General features: G+C 31.7%; 1 protein-coding gene across 1 annotated transcript; it reads right to left on the bottom strand.

The window, feature by feature from the left end:
* Nucleotides 1–1,174: 1,174 nt before the first annotated feature.
* LOC142325681 (uncharacterized) lies at nucleotides 1,175–20,350 on the bottom strand. The gene is made up of 4 exons (XM_075367711.1): nucleotides 20,322–20,350; nucleotides 16,049–16,228; nucleotides 12,722–12,797; nucleotides 1,175–2,098 (listed from the first exon to the last, which is right to left on the bottom strand). The coding sequence occupies exons 1-4, from the start codon at nucleotides 20,348–20,350 to the stop codon at nucleotides 1,400–1,402; spliced, it is 984 nt and encodes a 327-aa protein (XP_075223826.1). The 3' UTR covers nucleotides 1,175–1,399.
* Nucleotides 20,351–24,079: the final 3,729 nt, after the last annotated feature.

The raw sequence follows: 24,079 nt of genomic DNA, 5'->3' as shown, positions 1-24,079 counted from the left end.
CCTGGTAATGCCTTGTGTTTGAAAAGGAGAAAGCTGCCAAAAATCTTTACATGACAAATTTTGAGAAAATTATATGAAGGACTTAAATTTTCAGCATTATAATTATATAAGTGTGAATTAAGTAACACTTTTACTACTACAAACAGCATTCTGTAATTTAAAATTATATATATATATATATATATATATATGTGACCCCTAGGCATCGCTAATGACTAATAAGGTTAATGCAACAAAAAAATCTTTACATGCTTTTTGATTCTAAACTTCTTTTCTCTCATTACATCAATTTATTACTGGTAATGTAAGAGGAGCATTGGATTAATTTACTATAGAAATCTCTTGTACAGTCATTTTGAATTTGTTTCTTTAATTTGGATCGCAGCAGAAACTACATTACTGAAATGGTTGAGCATATGCAACAATTATTCATATCTTTTACAAACAAACCAATAAGTATATTCAGTTGTGTGTGTTACCCCACAATAAGTAACCTTGGATAAAATAGAAATTTAATATTTCATTTTTTAGATCTTGAACGCACAAAGCATTATTTCTGGTGGCATTGGTCTGACAGAGGGTATAGTATTAGAAACTTGATTAAGTTTATCAGCAACTATACTCAAACTTTAATTCATCTTTATAGTTCAGCAAAGTTTAAAATTATGCTTCATAGGAGCTGATTATTTAGTATTTAATATCTATATTTCTGTTTCCATGGTTTCAAAACTGTTACAGTTGTATGATATTATTTTTAAATATAAGGAGTTTGCAGAAAATTTGCTCTGTGGTCTCTAATCCCAAATTGCCATTCTGGATGATCATTTTTTGGTTTGTTGTGAATGGATTGAATTGCTTGGAGGAGGATATATATCAGTAATATTATAATAATCCTATACATGCATGTGCTCACACACACGGTTGTCCAGTCGTCACCCTTAGATTTCTCAGTTTTATTTCTTAGAATAAAATAATTGTATAAACTTGTCCCCAATATTAGTGTAAGAATACTCTGCAAATCCACTCTGAAATGATATAATTTTTAAAGTTTGTACAGTTTGAATAAACCTGCTGTAATTTTATTTTATCTATGATAAAATTTAAACGGGTGATAATCATTCAACTTAAATCAAATTTTATTTTAATTATTAATGTTGTACAAAATCATGCTTATTGTAATGAAATCTTCTGGATTAATTACAGTAAATTAAGGTTCACTCTTTTTGTCTGTAATACTATTTTTAGTTTGAGTAATAACTGCATCTTATTATTTATTTTTTTGAATTTTATTAACAGCATTTTCTTCTTGACTTGAAGATTCAATTGTGCCAGATTTCGTTTGTTCACACTAGCGCATCATATTATTTTCAGTGCTATTAGAAACATGTAATAATTTGTTTTAATTTGGCTTATTTACAGATGTTGTGTCACTATTACGACTTTCAGTTTGAGTAATAATAATTGCTTTTTCTTCTTTCCTTGATAATCCAAATATTCCAGAATCTGTTTGAGGCAATTCGATCTGTGATATAATATTCCTTATAAAACTATTATCTGAAAATCCATCTTGCATTTTATTAACAGCATTTACTTCTTGACTTGAAGATTCAATTGTGCCAGATTTTATTAGGCCACGCTGGCCAATCATACATCTTTCAGTACTACTATTAGCAAAATTTAATAGTTCATTTTCATTTGGCTTGTTATTTTTTACAGATGTTGTGTCTGTATTACCACTTTCAGTTTGAGATATAGAAAATGCACTTTTTTCCAACTCTGGTGAAGATGAAACAGACCCTAGTTGAATGAAGCCCATCTGAGTCATTATGGTCTTTTTGACAAATCCAGATAACTCATTCTGATTGAGTTTGTAACTTTCAGCCAGCTTGTCTACACCATCAGGGTGCATTATGTCAATTGTACTTTCTTGGTGGATTGGTAATCTTATAGATTTAGATGACCCAGATTGTGTATTATCAACATTCATCTGTTTCATTATAGAATTTTTGACAGATTTAACAAAATCATTACTCTTACTTGTTTTATAAGTTGCAGATGTATCCTCTACTGGTGGTAGAATAATTCTGGTTAAATATTCCTGTAAAAAAAAAAAATGATTACTTATGTATGTATAAAATCAACAACTGTGCATGCATGCACCCCCCCCCCCACACACACACATGCCTGTACGCACAAGTAACAAAAATATTTTTAATTATCTTGAAACATTCATTGATACATCTATACATACATGGGCAGGACATAGATGATATAATCATTGTTTTACTGCCTGGTGAGGCCTGGTGTATTGTACTTATGTTATTCTTTACTGTACTAGAATACTGTGTATCATACAAGTTGTTTTTCTCAATTATTTAAAAAAATTTTTAAGTATTCATTTAATTCTTAGAACATAAAATTCAACTAATATGTGCGTGAAATCATTCTTGTCAGACACTTTTTACTCCAATTTTTTAATTTAAATTTAAATTATTATTTTTTTCTAATATTCTCTAATGATTACATCATCAAGCCAAAAGATGAAATATCAATACTCAACAAGAATATGGATAATTGTCTTTCTTGTAGTCTAAGTAAATTGTTGATAACCTATGTAACGTTTATAAATAAATGCTGAAATAGTTATGACTAAAAAAAATGTAAATAACAGAACTGGATTTTTTTTATCAGAAGTCATGAAAATAGCTTTTCCAATACTCTCAGCCTTTCATCTCGTAGGTTCTGAGTTTAAATTCCAGTGAGATTTCGTATTTTTTTCATTCACAACAAACTTGTAACAAACTCATTACATATTCCCATACACAAGCATATACACATTTTTGTGATTTTGATGGTCATCTAAAAATCACCTAATTTAATAATTAAAATTAATAATTATTAAAATCATTTTAATTGTAATTAAAATCATCAGATTAATTATTAATCATTTAAAAAGGCAAAGTTTGTAATCTTTGTTTAAAAGGAGGGCCTCCCTTTTACAGGTGTTTCCATATTTTATGTATTCAGCTATTGTAGTATTCAACTTTGTAGTGTGTAGCTGTTTTAGTATTCAGCTGTTGTAGTAAACTGCAATCAGTCAAAAATTGACACCCTTTTATGTTTGTAATTCTCAGTTCTTTGAAGTTCACAAATTGAAAAGTGCCAATATCTTGGTTACAAAGTAAATTTGAGTGTCTTTATTTTACCATATATATTAGTAAAGTTTAAAGGAGTAATATATTTGTAAAGTTTATAAGAGTAGTGAAGTTTGACTAAGTAGCTTGAGTATTAGTATCAGTTTTATTAAACCTTTAAAAATATTAATGAGTAATGGACAATCTATATTTATCAATTTATCTTAAAAATTTGACTAGTGCGTGGTTTTTTGCTTGTCAAAAGATAATGTTGAGTAAAATATTCATTAGAATCTATAATTCTATTGAATTTCTGAAAACAATTTCATAAAACCCCTATTATCTTCATAAATTTTTATATACATTCTGCTACCCAAATGTACATTTGATTTTATTTTAATTTTTTTAAATCAGATAAAAGTAGGATGGAAACAGTTTTAAAATATTATTAGAGTTAGAAATGATAAATCCTTTTCTAAACAAGATTTATACATTTTTCTTGGAATTTTTATATTCCTAGCAACCCAATGAGGTACAATAAAGTTGTTAATTGTTTTGAATATTTATTGTGATTTAAAAAAATCATTAAGATAAAGCCAATCAGTACTATTTCTATAGTATTTTACCAGTACAGTAGATCATTCTAGAATTTTTTTGTTAATATTATTTTGCTTTTTGTAAAATAATTCATGCATTAAAAATTATGTTGTAACATAACTTAATGCTTAACTTTGTGGTAAAATTTTAAATGTGATGCATTTCAAGTAAATTCAACAAAATATTACCTTTTTTTTTGTTTGGAGCATTAATGAATTTTAAAATAATATTTTTTTTCATTATCAGTTTGAAAAAGTATGAAAATGTTTTATTAAAAATTTTTAGTAACATTTTCAATATAATCTTAATAATGTCAGGTTTTAATTCATTTTTTAAATTAATCATTTTAAAGTAATCTGGATGTATTTCATTATATATTTTTTTCATATTAATATATTTATTCTAAATTAAATTTTTCTTATAATTGTCACTTTCTTATGAACTTTAGAACAATTTAATTTTATTACACAAAAATAATGGTTTTTTTTTTTCATTTCTGAAAACTAATTTTCAACTTCTTTCCAAGAACTAATTTTTACTTTTACTTTTACAAAGAACAAATCATTTCCTACAACTCTGTTATAGAAAATGTAATAAATAAACAAAAATAAAAATATAATTGTATTGTTATATTTTATCAAGTAAAAAAGTAATAAATGTAAGAGCCAAAAGGAAAGCTGTATGTATAATTTGAAAATAATCACTGTATATTACATTATAACAGTTTAAAATTGTCAGATATTTCTTTCAATGTAAATGTATTTCAGTTTTAACAAACTGAAGTTAAGTCTTTCTCCTCCAATCCAGCAGATTTCTAACACACTGTGCAATTATGCTGAAACCACAGACTAAGCCTGGTTTCTAATGTTAAAAATCAAAGTTATCTTTTACATTGTTGATGTAGGAATTTAATAGCAATTCTGAAAGTTTTTCAGTAGGAATATTTCCATTATCTAGTAAATTAGTTTTATTTCTAATGAAATTAAATAATTTAAACATTAAGATAATATTTCTGGTAATTTAACTTACAACAAAAGACATATCAAACTTAACTGCTGCTGAATATTTTGCAATTACCACAACCATTAATTTAAAATCAGCCACACAGCAGCACCTCAAAAGTAGAAGAAATGTATTGAAAGCCCATGATAAACATTGTAACAAGATAAAAATCTGGGAAACAAAGTTTAAATAAAAGTGAATTAGTAAGTTAATTAAAATCTCCAGTGCAGTTTCTTGATTTGGAATTTACAGATAATTCCATCTCTTAATTGTGTATACAGCGTATTATATCTCTGGATCACCAGATAAAAATGTGTTAATTAGAACCTAAAAACAGAATGGTTGCCAGTATACATTGCTGAGGACTTTATAAGCTATAAGACAAGCTGATAGCCAGGTAGGTGAGGCATCTACCTCATGGGAAAACATGTGCTTTCTTTCTGCACCACTTGAACACACAATTTGAGTTTAATATATTTGCCTCAAACTACGCATACATCACCATCATTTTATGTAAGAGATAAATGCCAAAATCCATTGATTGAAAAAAACATTTCTCAATGAAAGTATTAATGTAGCTGGTTTCAATATTATCAATTAATATATGCATTATCAAAAACACTGAGTACATTACTTTAATTCAGTACTTTCAGTCTTTGTGACAGACCCAAGTTTGAAATGTTTTTAGTTGTAGTTTTTCTTTTGATTTACAAGAAACCTGATTGAAATATTGAGTTTTGTTTAACTATTTATTTATTATTTTGTTTTGTTATTCACAAAACACAATCTGTATAGCTAGAAGAATAACTAGATAATAAGTAGACAATGAATTTTGTAAATTTTAAAAATTGCTCATTTGATAAATAATTCATTACACTCGTATTTCTTAGTGTCAGTGCCAACAATAGTGAATTTTCCTTAAGTTTAGAAGAACATAAAAATTAAAGAGAAAGTAGTATCAAATTAATGAAACTGTAAGAAAACAATTTTATGAGAACTTCTTGTTATTTATATATTTTTTCTAAAATTACTCATTTTAAGATTCATATTATTCCTCTATGTACTGTTAATTATATATACATCTTATAATTTTAACAATCAGAATATTGAGATAAAACATACAGTGTCTTACTTTACTAATTTTAAAGGATCTATTTGTTTTTCCTGTATAAATACCATCATGATAGTAGATTTGAACTAGATTTCTTGAACATTATAGAAATTAAAAAATAATAAATTAGGTTTATCTAATGTAGCAGACCATCTAATAAACAATAAACATTCTGTTTCTAATATTAACACAAATTTAGAAATTAAGATGACAAAAATTAAATATATCAGAAATATACATATAAATTATATATTTTATACATAAAATGTATACATAAATTGGTCACAGAATGGCTTCAACAGCACGTGGCACTTTAAAACCTTGTAGTAGCCCTGAAAAAGACTGTTTGAGGTTTTTGGACTGATGGCCCTGAAAATGCCATCAGTGTGTGTTTGTGAGCTAGCCCTGAGAAGGCCTGTTGAAAGGAAGCCCTTAACTGGTTTTTGGCTTGTCCGTTGGAATCAGACAGAGCTTCCCTTCAGCGGAAGTTGGGTCCCCACTAAAGCTTGGCAGTGGTGGTCCCCAGAGCCCCGCAGTGTCGGGTCGGCGTCGGTCGTCTTTGGCCGAGGCGGTTCTCCCCGAGCGACCCCACGCTGGGCTGGCCCCTGATGATGGTCGGGAAGGTAGCGTCCATGCCCAGCGGCTCCCTCGACGGGCCGGCCAGGCCTGCTGCTCCTGCGGGGATGTTGGCATCCGCAAACAGGTCCCACGTTGGGCCGGCCAGGTAACTCTTCTTCTTCTACAGGCGGTGGTCCGCGACGAGTTGAAGTTACATTGTTCGCTTTTTACAGGAGCCTGCGAATGGTGGGACCGCAGCGTCGCTATGGTGGGAGAGTTGCGCGGTCAGCTACCTTGACGGGAGTGGCGCGTATGTATAGTCTACTCTTCCTGACATGTAAGTGGCTAACGTTGCGCTCGCCGATATGATCGGCATGTAAGTGGCAAAAAAAAATCTGATATGGATAACGCATGACTTCTTTGTACGCTTATTAAATTACATTTACATATTTTTTTTTTAAATGAAACGCACATAAAATTTTATTTCATTAAAAACTTCTGATATTTTTTCATTTTTTTATTTTTTTTTATTGATTATTCATCGTATTTTTTTTTAAATGAGAGGTTAATAATTATTAATAAATCAATATATTTAAATAAAAAAATAAAAAAAGGAGATGAAAATCTGATTCGAACCGATGTGCCTTCCCCTATGATCCAAATATTTCATTAATTAAAATTTTATTTTGTTATAATTCTAGAAGCAATGAAAATAAGTACGACTTACATCGTTCAAAATCTGTCAATGAGGTCTTATTACTGCAGTTAAGAAATAGTCCAAAATCCAAACCTTTTTAGATTTTGGGCTTTATTGGACACTTTTAGTTCAGTCGATTGCAATCAAAAGGGGTGGTGGGTGACCAACTAAATGTTATAACAGTACTAAACCCAAAATTTCAATATCCCACAGCTAATCGTTTTTGAGTTATGCGAGATACATACGTACGTACAAACGTCACTCTGAAACTAGTCAAATTGATTTAGGTATGGTCAAAATGGATATTTCCGTTGAAATCTTGAAAACAAAATTTTTCTCGATCACAATACTTCCATTACTTCGTACAAGGAAGTAAAAAATATCTATTGTCGCATGTTGGCCGATAAATCAGGATATTGCAAGACTTAACAATTAAAAATGTTTATATAAATACAATTTTATTAATTTAAGAACATTAATAAAATAAGACAAATCAATAATAATGATGATGACAATAATAAACAACTAACAATAATAGTAAGAGTAATAACGACAAAAATGATAATAATCAATAAATTACGTACAAAATAGAATTTCAAATAAGGACAGTATTTATTTAAAGGTAGTTAAATTATAAAACCCAGAATTCAGTCCCATTGACAGTATTTTATTAACTACCAGATAATATTAAACCAGTCTAAGGTTCACACAATTCCATTTACTGCAAATACCTTCACTGATTAAAATAGAACTACCCTAACCATTTAGGATTGGATTGAGTTTAATGCTTTATGCTTTTTACTAATTGTCTATCAGTAACTCACCGAACAACTTCCTGTGTTCACCCACTGTACACACTGGATTGCTTGTGACGTCACTTTACACGTTGTTACTGCGCGTCCAACACCTACGCAACGCTACACGCTTAATCTCGCTTCTTACTAACTTTTCTCGGAATGGAATGGAATGCAAAGTTGGCAGGAGTCTATTACTCCCTACTTTATCGCAGAACCTGGACAGAGTCCCTTGCTGCTGGATCTTTCTAATCGGGCTTGTTTTTTAAAAGGGTTATTTTTTTTTAATCTCGGATCTAATTTTTCAAGTTTTGTCTATTATTATTTTAGTGAATTTAAGACGGATTTAATTGCATTCCAATCCGTTGTTAAACCAGCATTATCGAACCCATTTCATGGGCCGACCGCGGAAGGCTAGGCTTATAAAGCCTGTCCTCCCGACGTAATTCCCCTTCAGACCGTCCACTGAAGTCCTTTCGGTGCTAACTCTTTAATAGGCTAGCAGGAATACGCCACAACGGGGCACTAGCTATAAGGAGGGAGCAATGTGTCCCCTTTTCCGGAGGAGTCGCAATTGCTGGGTTATTTTATCTTACTGTAAGTTTAACTTACAGATGGTGATACCTATTCGCGATCGCGGTTTTGGGGCGGCGATTTTCTGGAAAGAAGTAAACAGTAATTATTCTTTCCACGTAATTATTAACCTTCAGACACGCGTGTGTCTGAGAAGGGGTTGGGGGGACCGCGTGGCCGCAGTGAAGAAACCATTTGTTTTTGTGGTGGCTGTTGGCATCTGCAACAAAAGAAGCAGAACACACACACGAGAAAAAAAAAAAAAAAAAAATTTAATTTTTACTTTCCTTTCGACTGGCAGGATGAGACGGCACGACGCGTCGTTCCACATCCACGTTTCTCCCGTTTCTGAAACTAGAGAAATAGAACAAAACACACGCGAGAAAAAGAAAAAAAAAAAAGAAAAAAAAAAAAAAAAAAAACCGCGTTTTTTCTTTTTTTTTTTTTTTTTAGACCGCGTTTTTGTTTTGTGCGCGACTTACCGTATTTGAAGTCTTCAAACTATATAACTCGCGAAAAAAACTATTCACTCGCGACCCCGGAAACGCGTCTGACGCACTATTCCGTTTATGGCTCATGCGATATGGAGGCCCCTAAGCCTGGTTTGTCGATTTTCGGCTACCGCACCGCACCATCACGGTGGTTCGTCCAGTACGGCGTGAGGCCGCTTCCTTACAACTGTCGGAGTTGGGTCCTCTCTGCAGATGTCCCGAAGATGACTATGTTCGGACACAGCCGCTCTCCCGAACAGTCTGCGCGCCTGCGCCACCCCCACCTCGGACACGGATTGAAATCTCGCATCAGATCGGAGAGTGGCGTTCCTGACGAACCACGGAGCTCCAAAGATCGTCCGCAACGCGATGTTTTGGACGGCCTCGATCTTCTTTTGAAGCGAGGAGCTCAACATTGCCCCCCATGCCGGGTAAGCATATGTTAGAATCGGCAGTACGTACAGCCGAAAAATGAGAAGCTTAGTTGCCAGTGGGTATGGGCTGGCACTGTTCAGCACTGGGTATAGTGAGGCTCTGGCGGCCTTAGCCCTCCGGGTCGCATAATTTACATGTTCGCCGAAGGTAAGCTGCCTGTCCAACACCACCCCCAGGTACTTAACTGTTTTCTCAAAAGGGATTTTCTCCCCTGAGATTTCCAGCTCTCTGGTCGGTTTTCGTGTCTTGCATGTGAACATCACGGCCACCGATTTTTCACCGTTGACCCTGATTCTCCACATGTCGAGCCACGGTTCCACTAAGTCCAGCTGCCTTTGGAGCCTCCGGACCGCGTAATCCACATTTGCGGATTCGTAGAAATATGCCGTGTCGTCTGCGTAAAGGGCCGTTTTGACCCCTTCCGACAGCGGCATATCGTTCACGTACAAAGTGTACAAGAACGGGGAAAGTACTGCTCCTTGGGGAACCCCAGCGGCTATTTCTCTGGTGGAGGAAATCGTTTCCCCTACGCGCACGACAAAATGTCGGTCTAGCAGATATGACCGCATCAGTCTGACATAGCGGTAGGGGATCGCCGATCGCGCTAGCTTATAAAGCAGCCCGCTATGCCAAACTTTGTCAAAGGTAACTTTTCTCCCTGTCCCAGCAATCTTATATACCCTGACCTGCAGAACCGGCCACATTCCTTAACTGTTGAAGCGTGAGAATTATCGTCCGTACCCTTACATTTTCCCATAAAGTCTTACTCTTGTTCAGTAACCCTTGTGAAAGAACAGCTGTTGGGGGTGTGCCGTTGACAGTATTACAAAGGACGGTTGTTATTAAATGGACCTGTTGGATTGAGAAAAGGATTCTTTTTAGTCCCCTTCTGGATTCCTTTCATTGTTATTTTCTCATACTTTTTTCTTAATTGGAAGGAATCCGTAACCCAGTCCAGGAATCCGTTATACTGGTCTTCTTACAATATATATTAATAGTTTTACACCTTCTACTCTATAATTGTGATCTTAAAACAAACTGAATTGAAAAAAAAGTTGAATTAGAGAAAATTGTATGAAACATACTGTAAAGAAAATAAATGCTGTATCAAATGCAGCTACCATAGACAGGAAGGTAGTTCAAATTTTGCTTTTATATTACATAATAAAAATTACGTTAACATTTAAATTATTTATAAAATAATTATTTAATATGACGCATTTTCATTGTGCCAGTTTCCTGTAAATAGTTGTATATTTTTTTCCGAGGAAGAAATAAACAGTATATAAATCTATATAAATCACTTTGATAGCCAGTTGACTATACTGAACAAGGGTACACCATTATTCAGAATGTATTTCAGTCATTCAAATCTTTTGTTCAAGCCTTATAACCTAATGTAACATTTCGACAGTCTTTTTGCTGAAATTTCCTCTGGTGGTTTCGTGATAAATAATTACTTCAAATTAATTACAACGTTTTTTTTTTAAACAAAAAATTACATAATCAAATACATAATTTGGTGATAAAAAAACATTTATTCATAATTATCGTTATTTATTATAGGATTATTACAGTAATAGCGGTGTTTCAAAAAAAATGCAACCCAAGATTAAGAAGGTAGAATCACGCATAGGTAAATTTTATTTCTCCCTACACGTCAGTTGGCAACGCTGTACTCAAGATTAGGAGCTTGTGACAATTGATTTATACCAGTATAAATACGTCTCTGCTTTGTTAACTACGTTGTTTTCCATGGACAAACTTGTTTATTATTGAGACTTATAGCCGTATAAATCTTACGAACGAGTTTCGGATAAAATTTCGTGAGACTGGGAGTGTACATGATCTGAAAAAAACAGATCGACATCACTGTTAACAGCAGACGTTCCGGAAAATGTGAAAGAACGTTTGACTCGCTCACCCAGAAAATCGCTCGGAAAGTTATCTTCACAGGGTGGCTTCCACTATATACAGCTTTCAGGGCCACTAAAAAAATACAACTGCCAGCTTATCTCATCGGTGTCGTTCAAGAACTGAAAGAAGTAGACCACGGAAAACGTTTACAGTATTGTCTGGTTTCGTTCTCTTGTTGATGACAACGGTATTGGAATTTTGGATCGTGTTTTTTTCAGCGACAAGACATGGTTTCACTCGGATGGCTATAGTAACAGCTAAAACTGCGGAATATGGAGCGCAGAAAATCCTCACGAGTTTCATGAACGACCATTATACGCACGTAAAATTTGTGTTTAGTGTGCGATCTCCCGGCGTCGTGTAATCCTTTTTTTTTTACAAATCTGTAGACGATTTGGTTTATCGCCAACTTAATTGAACTGTTTGTTGCCATGTTAAATTTACACGAACGAGAATGTCGGTTCCAGTAGGATAACGTAACGTGTCATACTGCTAATGAAACGGTGGATATGTTACGGAGGTTTTTTTGGCCATCGTTTGATATCAAAAGGTTTTGGCCTCCGAGATCCCCAGATCTTACACCAGCAGACCTTTTCCTTTGGAAGTATTTAAAAAGTGAAGTTTTTAAAAGCAATCCTCATACATTTGACGAATTGAAGGCTAATATCGAAAGTGAGATTTCAAACATTACGAAAAGTACTTCAAATGTTATACGAACCTGCATCGGTATCACAGAAAATCATCTGAGCATCTATTGTAAAGTTATTTAAGGTAATTTGAATATTGCTGTTTAAGTATTTTATTAACATTAATATTTTTGTTAATAATTCACGTCCTCAAACAAAGGGATTGCGTCCTTTTTGAAGCACTCGTTATCATTATTTGTAGCCTAGAGCATTTTGATATTCAATTATTTTCACACAAAACTTCAAGAGAATTAGTTGGAAAACTTTAGCAAAGAAATAAAATAAATTCCTGCATCCCTTACAGCCTGAATGGAATTTTTTGTAGGCTTGCCTATTTAACAAAATAACCAAACAATTTAAAATAAAATAATGTCAAAAAATTACCAAATTCTAAAAGGCACCAAAATTAAAAATGTATACTATCTTCTTAAAATTTTTACCCTTTTAAAGCCATAACCAAATTAAACATAGAATTATTATTTTTTTTTGGTGCTGATTTAAAAAGCCGAACCAAAAAACATAAATGAAAGAAACTTTTCTTACACGAATAAAGTTACATAAAAATGGTTCAGTTGTAAAAGTATCATTTTAGAACATTTTCAGAACAGAATATTTGAGAACATCAGAAAGTCTTTTACCCAAATTTTCTTAAACTCTGGTTTTGTAAATATTTCACCAATGTAAAATATAAAATTGGTTTTGTTTGTCTAGCATAACAAAACTTACGCAAGCTATATCCAAGTATAAAAGATCCTTTCCAAGTGATTTTCCTCCAGTGCTTAAATTTTCAGAGTATGCGCACCTGGAATATAAAAAAATTAATTCTGTTTTATTTCTATATCACTTAACACAAGCCGTTTAAAAAAAAACAATTTCAAATGAATTTTTTCAAACACTTAAATTCATTGTTTGAGCACTTGATGTAATATATGATATTATAGCCTAAAATATTTATAAATAATCTGAAAAAATTTTATAAAGTACACTGAAAACGTATTTATTTTTAAATTTTGATCATTCAAATTCTTTATTTTTTGTCATATCCAAAAATAAATAAATAAGTTAACAAATAAATAAAAACAATCTCTTCTTCCTATTGAAGCATTTTATCATTACACTACTTTGTAACTTATAATTTGCTGTATTATTGATAAGATTAAATTGATTTTTACAAAATTAGACCATTTTTGGATTCAGCAACTAAGTAAGGGTAATGTATATAATTCAGTGTTTCATAACAGAAAAAGGACAGTAATTTTTAGCCTTTGCTATTTATCTTACTTATGGGTGTGATATGTGCAAAGTATCTAAAGTATACAATATACCAAGCAAAGTTGCTCTCTCTTTGAGAATAATGATTTTCATTTTATAACCGTGCAGTAAAAAGAATGAAGACATCACTTGCAAAGCTGAAATATCAGTACTCCTTGTTGGGTCTAGTATACTGATAGTTTATTCATTTAAGGAAGTAATGGGAACCAGTTCTTCTCATTTTCTCTTGTAAACCTGACAATGAATCTTGTTATTTTTTGGAATGATTATAATATTTTACTATAACATATTAATGGCATTATAAAAGAAAAAAAATTATAAAATAATATTACAAAAATTTAAAAAAAATTGCCTTATACTTTTTAGTCATACTTTAATCAAATTATTATCATACATTGCATGAGTTTAATTAGTAGGTTTATTTGAATTTCAAAAAAATTTTACACCTGCACTCTTAATTTCCACCTTTAATTTAGCCCCCATAGGAAGGGATGTTTGCAAAAGTAATGGTTGAATATTGTATTGTCACCGACTTTAGTAACCGTGCAAAATTTCATCAATAGGCAATGTCAGGAAGTTGTTAAATTAAGGATGCAAGATTTGAGAACAAACATGAAAAAAATTGAACAAAAAAAACATTGTGAGTTAAAATAAAGCAAGTAAAGATTAGTATTTTTTACAACATTAGTAGTTTACTAATTAACATTTGTTAATTGATTATTATATTTGTAAATATAGTTTTACCTTCACATTAAATAAGTATTTCATTAAATAAATTTATAATTTAATTAATAAAATTACATTTTCAAAACCAAATTCCCTAACTCAAGAAAACACAGATAATATTACATTTTTAATACAGATAATTAACCAACAAACAGTTAATAAACCAGTAAAATGTAAACATGATGATTGTATTAAGGAAATAATACATTTAATTATAATGTATATTTAATATGATAAATTAATATAAAAACATTTAATATATAATACATATATACATTTAATAAATGTTAAAATATATACCGACCAGCTGATCATTTGAAAAGTTAGCATATTTATTACTCAACAGCTATCAGTCCCATCGTATTTTTGTTTGCAGACACACATACCATTCTTGGGGAACATTTTAAAAATTATTTTCAAATGAATCCACACTCTCCACTATCCCAACTCAAAAATCTTAAATGGTAATAGTAACATTTAATTAGATTAATTGACAACCCGAAAAAATTAATGAATTTTAGTGAAAACAAAATTAAAATCCGCCCACTCCTTCACTCGATACATGCGAAAAACCATCTGGGGTAGTACTTTTTTTAAATTTCAGTCCAACAAAAATAACTATAAAATTATGTGATATTATTTCTTAAGCCATTTGAAACAATCATAATCTGTGGACTAAAACTGTGAAAATTATTTTTTAAATTACCAACCCAAAATTTCAGCCTTAAATGTTTCTAAATTTTCAAGGGTTGAATACTATTTTTTTAAAAATAAAAATTGGTTTACTTGTTATTGAAGTTATGATTTAAAATGTAAATTTTTTAGGTTACGTTGGGATACAGTGTTACTGACCCAAAGCATTAGGTTTGAAATCATCCGTTCTTCTTAAAAATATGCACATTTTGACATATAATGTGGTATTTCCCCAAAAAATATATTGAAAATACAGTGTATTTATGTTTGAAAAGAAGAAAATATATATAATGTAATATGCACATTACTCACCGTAAGTGGTTTATTTGTCTGATGTAATAACATGTATAACATACTCTTATTAATTTCTTATTTGTGAGCAAAAATCAAAAATATGAATAAATAATTAATATACATTTGATTAATTGAGAATTGATTTGATAGCTTGTTAGTACCCTACATCGGTGACCCTTTCACAAAGAATATTTGTGTATATCAAATATTTAGACATCATTAATTTATGAAATTAATACTTGGATATATTAGAAATAAAATTATTTCTACTCTTCTTAAGAAAATAATAAAGTCAAAAAAAAAGTAATGAAGAATTAGTTTTAACAACAAAAGTTCAATAATGATACATTACTTCTCTGAAAAGAAAGTTTTAAGGTTATTTTTGCATGATTACGTCATTTCTGTATGCTTGGAAAAAATTGAAATATTTCAAATTTTCTGAACATTTAAAAAAATTACTTTAAAACCTCCAGCTGAAAGACATTATCGCATCTATAGAAACATTTTCAGAATCTGTCAAATGTTGACAAGAGATGGTTCCGAGTTCTAAAAAGAAATATGTAATGTTCTATGCACAAATATTCTTTCATTCAGATGATTATCTGTTTGAAGAATTCCTATATGTACACATATCCACAACTTGAAAGGTTGATTTTATTTAACTAAAGCGACCATTACAATGAAATTGAGGAAGCTCAATATTACAGCAAATATGCCTTTACTTAAAAAAGTTGTAAATTTCTAAAAAAGAAAGTATATTTTATCATTATAAAAGTCAGTCAAGCCTTTTATCTAGTAGAGAAATGCAAAGTTAATTGCAAGTTATTGAGATATTGACTTTTCCCTCTTGGAATCATCCATTATCAACTAATGATTGGTCAGTTAAACAGAATGATTTGAACCACAGGTAATGAATATGACCTTTTATATCTTTTCATATAATTTGTCATTTCACGCAATTCCATTTTATTCTAAAAAAGAGAATAATAAAAAATTTGTAAAACTAAAGAAAATCGCATTCCCATTATTTTAGTATGAAATTAGTAATAATTTATTCCTTAACTTTACCTCACAAGAAAATAATCCCAAACATAAAGATTATTTGAAGTATCTAAAACATTATTTTTTAAATTGAGGCAAAACATGTGATATCCAAATTGAACATGAATGCTACAATATATTGATAGGCAAGTAAAAACAAAACAGAATATTAAACCTGGTACCACTATGTTCTTTGGTGGACTTAACCTGCAACATCATATAATACACTGTACTAATAAATAAATATATTTGTTAATTATAAGTTAATTAATTTATATAAATAAATAATTTTTCAGATCATATCATAATTATACATTAAAAGAAAGTGTAATGTCAGGAATGGATATTTCACAGATAAAACAAGGAGCTCCAGAATTTGATAAAAATAAATTGAAACCATGTGTAAATCCTTAACAGAAGCAGCAATATGTGTAAAAAAAATAGTAATAGTGCAAAGAGAACAAAAATAAGTAAGTTTGAAAACTGAAAAAAATGACAGTAGCCATTGATTAGAAAAATTGAACATGTTTCATTTTGCTATTTGATTTGAAACTTAAAACAGTGAAATCTCTGAATAACAATAATGTAGATATCAGACAAAATACACTCAACTGTTTGTATAGTTATATTATTTATTCATTCTTCAGGCATAATTATAGAGATAATTTTTTACATAATGGTGTGGGTGAAATGATGAAAAAATATAGACTTGCTGGGATTAATCCAAAAGCAATTGAAAGAGAAGCCATTATATCCATATAAGCCATCCCAGATTTAAACTGTAGTAAGTTGAGTTTAAAGGACACTAAATCCGGGGGAAAAAAGGAAGAGGATATTATATAGGAACAAATAGTAATAAATAAATAAATATATATATATATATATATATATATATATATATATATATATATATATATATATATATATATATATATATATATATATATATATAGGATTACTGACAATAAGCAATTCCATATCGGATCACTAGAATCGAAAATTAGGAAACTAACTTGGTTAGGATATTACAATACCATCCATGGGTACGATGCACCCTACGTGAATTACTCTGTTAATCTCAGATTCTAATCGTCTAGAAGAATATAAATAACGGGCCACAATACAAGAAATCATCAGTCACATTAAGTATGATCAACGAAGAGGTCATATACTGTACGTTACATGACGAATGTGAACATATCTGTAATTGTTTATAATGCTGCAATAGAGACCAACGGTGTATTAATTGGTTCACTCCATCAGTGGAACCCAAACAAGAAGCCGTCAAGACGCATTATACTGCCAACGTCTCGTATGACGAAGTCGAACATGGAATATTCGATACATACCAAGAGGAACTCAACAAAAAGGAACAACAAATCGAAGAATATAGATCGTCTATTTCATATAATAATACGGAAAATGGAGAAGATAGATATACTCACGAAACCATGGCCGGTTCAACGCATAAGAAAAAGAACAATATCAGACAATAACCAACCGGTACGGAACAACGATATATACTGCTCCTGAAACTTATCTGACTTTGAAAAATGTCCTCTACGGGAACTGGATTCAGTTTTCCAGTTGTTGGAGGACCAGAATGAGTTTGCTGTCTTCTTGGTTCTTGTGATTACGTCGAGTCAAGTTATTCGTAAGACGATATGATCAAACATATTGACCATATTAGATCAGAATTACAAAGCAAAAACAACCTCGGTACAACTGGAGCACAAGGATGCAGAGATAATACGAGGGTTATTTATTTTTTCAAGGTCCAATCGGTCACGAAATTAAAACCATAGTGAAAATTTAATTTTTTTTATTTGAACAAGTACTAACATAGTTACGCTATTTCTCTACATAGTCGCCACTCCGATTTAGACATTTGTCGTAGCGTGGTACCAACTTTCCAATACCCTCGTCATAGAACGGAGCAACTTGTGTTTTCAGCCATGTTTCTACGCTGGTCTTCAGCTCGATGTCTGTGCCAAAAAGTTGTTCTCCTAGCCAGCATTTCATGTGAGCAAAGAGGTGAAAATCGGATGGAGCCAAGTCCGGGCTGTATGGTGGGTGATCAAACACTTCCCAACGAAATCGCTGCAGAAGCTTCTTTGTTACAGCTGCAGTGTACGGCCGAGCATTATCATGGAGAAAGACAATGCCTGATGACAACATTCCTCCCCGCTTATTCTGAATTGCCCTTCGTAGATGTTGAACAGTCACGCAGTATGAGGCTGTAGTGATGGTCGTTCCACGTTCCATGAATTCTACCAAGAGAACACCATTCCGGTCCCAGAACACAGTAGCCATACACTTTCTGTTGGAGAAGGTTCGCTTGAACTTCTTTGGTTTTCTGGGAGAATGAGAATGCATCCACTGTTTAGATTGTTCTTTTGTTTCTTCAGTTTCGAAATGGACCCATGTCTCGTCCCCTGTGACAATTTTGTTCAAAAAATCTCCTTCATTGTGGTAGCGCTGGAGAATGATGGTCGGACAGCATCTTGGGAACCCATCTCGCACACAGTTTGCGGTACTGAAGTCTCTCATTCACAATGGTGTAGAGAGCTGACCTTGAAATTTCAGGAAACAAATCGCCCAATACAGAAATTGTGAACCGACAATTTTCTCGAATTGCCTCATCCACTCGCTCAACGAGATCATCGGTTGACACTCTTCCTTCCCTGACCGCCTGCATCATGAACATCTGTACGTTGTGCTTTAAAGTTCCTACACCTTTGTCGCACTTTTCTGTCACTCATTGAAGTTTCACCGTACACATTACTTATTCGTCGATGAATTTCAGCTGCATTACACCCCTCAGCCTGAAGAAATAGAATTACCTCACGCACTTCACACTTGGCGGGAGATGCTATTGTTGTAGACATGTTTACATGCTAGCTGCGTGTTCAGAACTAAACGAAGTGACGCGGCGTGATTAAAGGCCATACAAGAGACGCTGCGCAACACATATGCGCAGAAGTTCATCCGATTTTTGCGCGGGTTTTTATTTCACAACCGATCGGATCTTGAAAAAAAATAACCCTCGTATGCTATCAGACGAGAACGGAGGAAGAAGCGATGTCGGCGATAACAAAATCAAGAACGGACCTGATAACTTAACTACAGACAGAGCATACATTAATGCTACATTATACCAACTCTGCTGACTAACCAATCACTGTTGCTGATAGTAATTAATTGTTGTTGATAGTTGATAAACAGAAGGAACAGTTTTTCTGATAAAATTATTATTTTAAATGATTTTTTAATGGTAATGAAAATCTTGACTTTTTTTCATTGCATTACAGTAGTTCAAAATAAATTGATAATGTTTTTAAAAATAAGTATTATTTTATTACTAAAATACAGTAACAAAATTAATAAAATCTATAAATTAGACAAAATTTATAAATTTGTATAATACAATATTCTAGCTGTTAAAAAAATGTTTGTTAAGTCTCTCAATTTTTCCTTTACCCAAAATTTTCTCTTTTTTTATTTCTTTGAGAAGAAATGTTACAAGTGAATGAAAGTTGCATTACAAAAATTCAGGAGCTTAGAAAAGTGAAAAGTTTTAACATAATGACAAATATACATCTATCCAATATATGCATATACAGTAGCATGCAAATTAATCCAAATACAGGGAATACTTCGTTTATTTCTAGGATGTGACTATTTTGCTTGACTACATTCATTCTTTAAGTTGAATGTGTAATGTGAGGTTATAGTTTTTTGGTTATTTGGCAATTTTCATCTTATAAATAGTTCTTATATTTAGAGTTTTATGAAGTTTATTTCATTTTTTATTATAAAATCATATTTTTACAGTTTTCAAAAAGAACTTCATTACAGATGTAAATTTTATATGCTTTTAAAGCTGTGAAGTCCTTTTTGAATCAATGGACGTAACTCCAAGAACCATTTGAAAATGTTTCTTTTTCTGAGCATACCAATAAGGCATAATGACAAATTGCTTCTAAGTGTGATGTTGGACTAGGGATAGTGAATGTTATTTTAAAACAATTTAAAGAGCACACAGTTCCTCTTCACCTAAAAGTACAGCCAAATATGGTTATGCCTGCAAAGGATCAGTTATTATTGAGAAAAAGTAAACTTGATTAAAAATTACTTACTAGCCAACGCCCACCCTCGGCTGTTGAAACATTTACTCACAATAGCTTACTTTAAAATGTAGAACTAGGTGTGGGGTTGATGCTTCCACGAACTCTCTTAGCTAGTTCAGAGGGCAACAAAGTAGGACAGTCAAGATGTCCAAAAGAAGCCTACAGCATACAGTGGAGGCAAAGGCGAATGTTGAGTCATAATTCACTGATGTAAATGTCTAATGAGGCATTTACATTGGTGGCATCCCAACGAGGCCTGGTTTATTACTGTGAGATGTAAAAAGTTAGAGGGTCAAAAGATGACCTCTGTTAAAGCCCATTAGGGCTATGACAGGGGGTAGGGTGGTGACCAGAATCGTTGCAAAGCAGCTGTCTTCCCTTACGGGGATATTGAGCCATTTGGCAATCTGCTGACCAATGTTGTTTATCATCAAAGCAGGAGCTGCTGCAGAAACTGCTGCGTTTTATCAAATAAACGGTTACACCATTACAACTATTATTCTTGCTTCCATTATTCTTCCATTTTTCCACATTGTTGATCCTATCCTAGAAATTATATAAGTTTTGAGCTACCATTGGATGCAGTTTACTGTTTCACCCAGGCATTAGTTATGCTATTTTCTTCTTTAATTAATTTTAAGTAGTACTACTTGTTAAGTTAATTTGAATAAATGTCAACAAACACTAATGTTGAATCTAATTGTAATTTAATTTCTGTGATCTGTGGAAATCTGATTATGAACCATAGCTTTGGCAATGGGAAAGTTCTTTGATGCCACGATATAACTACCTGAGATATGTCAAATTTTGCAGAACCATTAAGTTGTGAAGTGTTTAGTTTACCAGAACCCAGGAAATTTGTTATTGCAGGCTTGAAAGGAAGTAGATATTAATTCAGTAATACAACATAGTAAAATAAAAACCTTAAACGGTCAGAAATTTTCAAACACCATGCTTATCCTGTTGACAACATTGATTCTAATGGTTGAAGAGTGACTGATAGATGAGAGGTGACAGCATGATGCCAGAACTCTATATTAAGATGCAATAGTAACTCTAAAGAACAATAATGTTTTATCATTCACTTGCTTGTCAGTACTGTAAGGTACAAGTGCATAAGAAGTTTCTAATGACATCAGCTCTGTAAGAGGTGATATCACCAGCTTAGGCAATACAACTAGTGATGTTAGAGAACACTGAAGTAGTTGCAGCCATGCTAAAGGAAATTAAGTACATACTAGTGAATGAAGTAAACATTTGTCAGGATGCAAGCTTGGGTCAACAAACATATTGCACATGATGTTCTGCCGTTCAATAAACTGTGTGCAAATTCCACTAAAGTTAATCAGCTAACTGCAGAATTAAAAGAATGATATGATGATGAAAGTAAAAAATCTTTTGCCACAGAAGGTGACAAATCTTCTTAAAATCAAGGGTTTAAATCTTCTTTAAAACAGAAGCTAATAGCTTTCTATAAAGAATTGTAATTGGAAATGAATTCTGGACTCAATACTTCCAACCAGAAACCAAAACAGCAAGCAAGGAATGTGTACTAAATCCTCACCAAAACTGAAAACATTCTACACCCAATCATTGTCCGAAAAGGTTGAACTGAATAACTTTTTTAGGGATGAATGAGGGCAACTTTGGAATGCTATGTGTATATTACCAGAGGAGCACTACGATTGCAGATGGTAGTGCTGTATATATATTATACATTCATACAGATTTTGTTAAAAATTATTTGGATTCTGCAATTAAATCCAATGTCACTGACTTCTGAGTATAGGTGTTTTATTAAAATATGACAATACCTTTTTGTAGCCTTGAAGACTAATGTTAGGTATTGCTTCAGAGGATGAGATGAAATAGCAATTGGTAGTGTGTGAAAATGCCATGCCTGACCTGGATTCGAACTTGGGACCTCTGGATGAAAGGCCGAGATGCTACCACTTATGTCATGAAGGCCAGCATAATATGTCAATATTAAATACCATACTGCCAGTTCAGCTGTTGTACTGATTTGAGTGTCTTCTAGATACTCCTTCAAGCTCAACAAAAAGGTGAAAGAGACTGCAGGAGTAGCTATGTTTTCACAGACAAACAATTTACTTTCTGTGCATTAATATTCTTCTGAAGGACTGAGCTAACTGTGTTATGAAATTAGAGACTAGGTAGAAAAATGATGTTCTGTGTTCAATAATCATCAGATAAAAATTTTTTAAAAATATTTTTAAGTTTTTCATTTTTACTCTCCCTCATACATAATAAAAATAATATGGATGTACAGTAAAAAAGTACAGAAATGATTTCATTTTTCAGGCAAAAAAAATCCAAAGCGATCCTGATGTGATAATGAGAAAGCAATGATAAAATCAGTGTATTAAGAATACAATATCTGGTGATGTTAACTTATGAATAATAATAATAATATTATAATATATGTTACAATAATATATTCAACAATTAATTATGAATTTGATAACTTTCGCAATACAATGATTAAAGTGATATTAAATATGCTTATACTTATAAACATAAAGTACAGAGATAAGCTTACTTATTTGTAATTCCTCTGGTACTTGAACCACACATTGAAAAAAACACTAGTAGTACAGTTCCATAGATAAATGAAAATACTGATACTATTTGTGGAATTTCACAGTAGAACTTTCTTCCCCAAGATGAATTTTCAATTAATATTGTCCAGTTGGTTGGACTAATAAATTCAATTTCTAAGTCACTGTATAAAATACATTCATTTTCAAATATAAGCGATACTTTTTTCATTAATATAAAAGCTATAAAACCAATAACACAACTGGATAGAAATCCACATAGATGTAATATTTTCCAAATTACTGATATGTCCCTAACTAGCTTGTCTTGCATGTACTCCTTTATTTCTATTTTTGGTGAATTCCTCATTTTATAAAGCTATTACTACAAAAAACAAATAGGTATCTTATTTTTCTCATGTGATATTATGTAGCTGTTCACTGAAAACTCTGATATTACTGAAGTTTTAATTACTCATTGCTGTAAAAAGATTTTTGTAACTATTTAAATAAACAGTTGACAAAGAATATAAACAAGTTGATACAAATCTACTATCAATTTTTAACTATTTTTTCTTACTTCTCTCCAAAGAGAAATATAATAGAAATACATGGCTATTTATCATGTCCCATGTATCTAAAATATATGAATGCAGAATTTATAAATAATATTTTTGTACACTTCAATGAATTTTTACTAATGTTTATTAAGTAAATATTTATTTTTTTAATATACAAATTATTTTTAAATATATATTTAAATTTTGTTCTTTACTGAATTGAAAGGTTCTTCTTTTTTAATATTCACACAACATTAAGAAATTTATTTTTCTTTTAAGCAATATATACCAACGTTAAGCACCACTAAAATTGTTATATAGAAAAATTTCATAAAGAACAATAATTTTTCAAACCACTGAGTATTTTGATTAAAATTTTGAAAATATTTATCTAATAAATAAAGATAAATCTAATGAATTAGTTTTCAACAAATAATTGAACAATGTACTTAACCAATCAGGGCATGAATTTTCTATAATCATATATTTAAAAAAAATGATACATATTGATGTTCATTTAACATCATCAAACAGATTTACTGCTTATCATCAACATTATTGGTGAAATCAGGGGTGGACAGTATAAAAAGAGTAAAGAGTAGGCATGAGACATAAACAATCTTAGGAGAATAGTGAAAAGTCCACTTGTTCCATTAAGGTTACAAAGAAGTTCATAAAATATCACTCTAATTGTATTAATGATAACTCATAACTATTTTGACTGTTCCTTTAAAATAACACCATTCATTTTAAATCAGTTAATAACTGGAAATCGTTGATAAAGCACTGACTAGGTAATGGCAAGTATGT

This window comes from Lycorma delicatula, chromosome 5, assembly GCF_047948215.1.
Source record: "Lycorma delicatula isolate Av1 chromosome 5, ASM4794821v1, whole genome shotgun sequence".
Classification (NCBI taxonomy): Eukaryota; Metazoa; Arthropoda; class Insecta; order Hemiptera; family Fulgoridae; genus Lycorma; species Lycorma delicatula.
The sequence above is the reverse complement of the archived record's forward strand: the minus strand, read 5'-3'. Positions and strand labels throughout refer to the sequence as shown.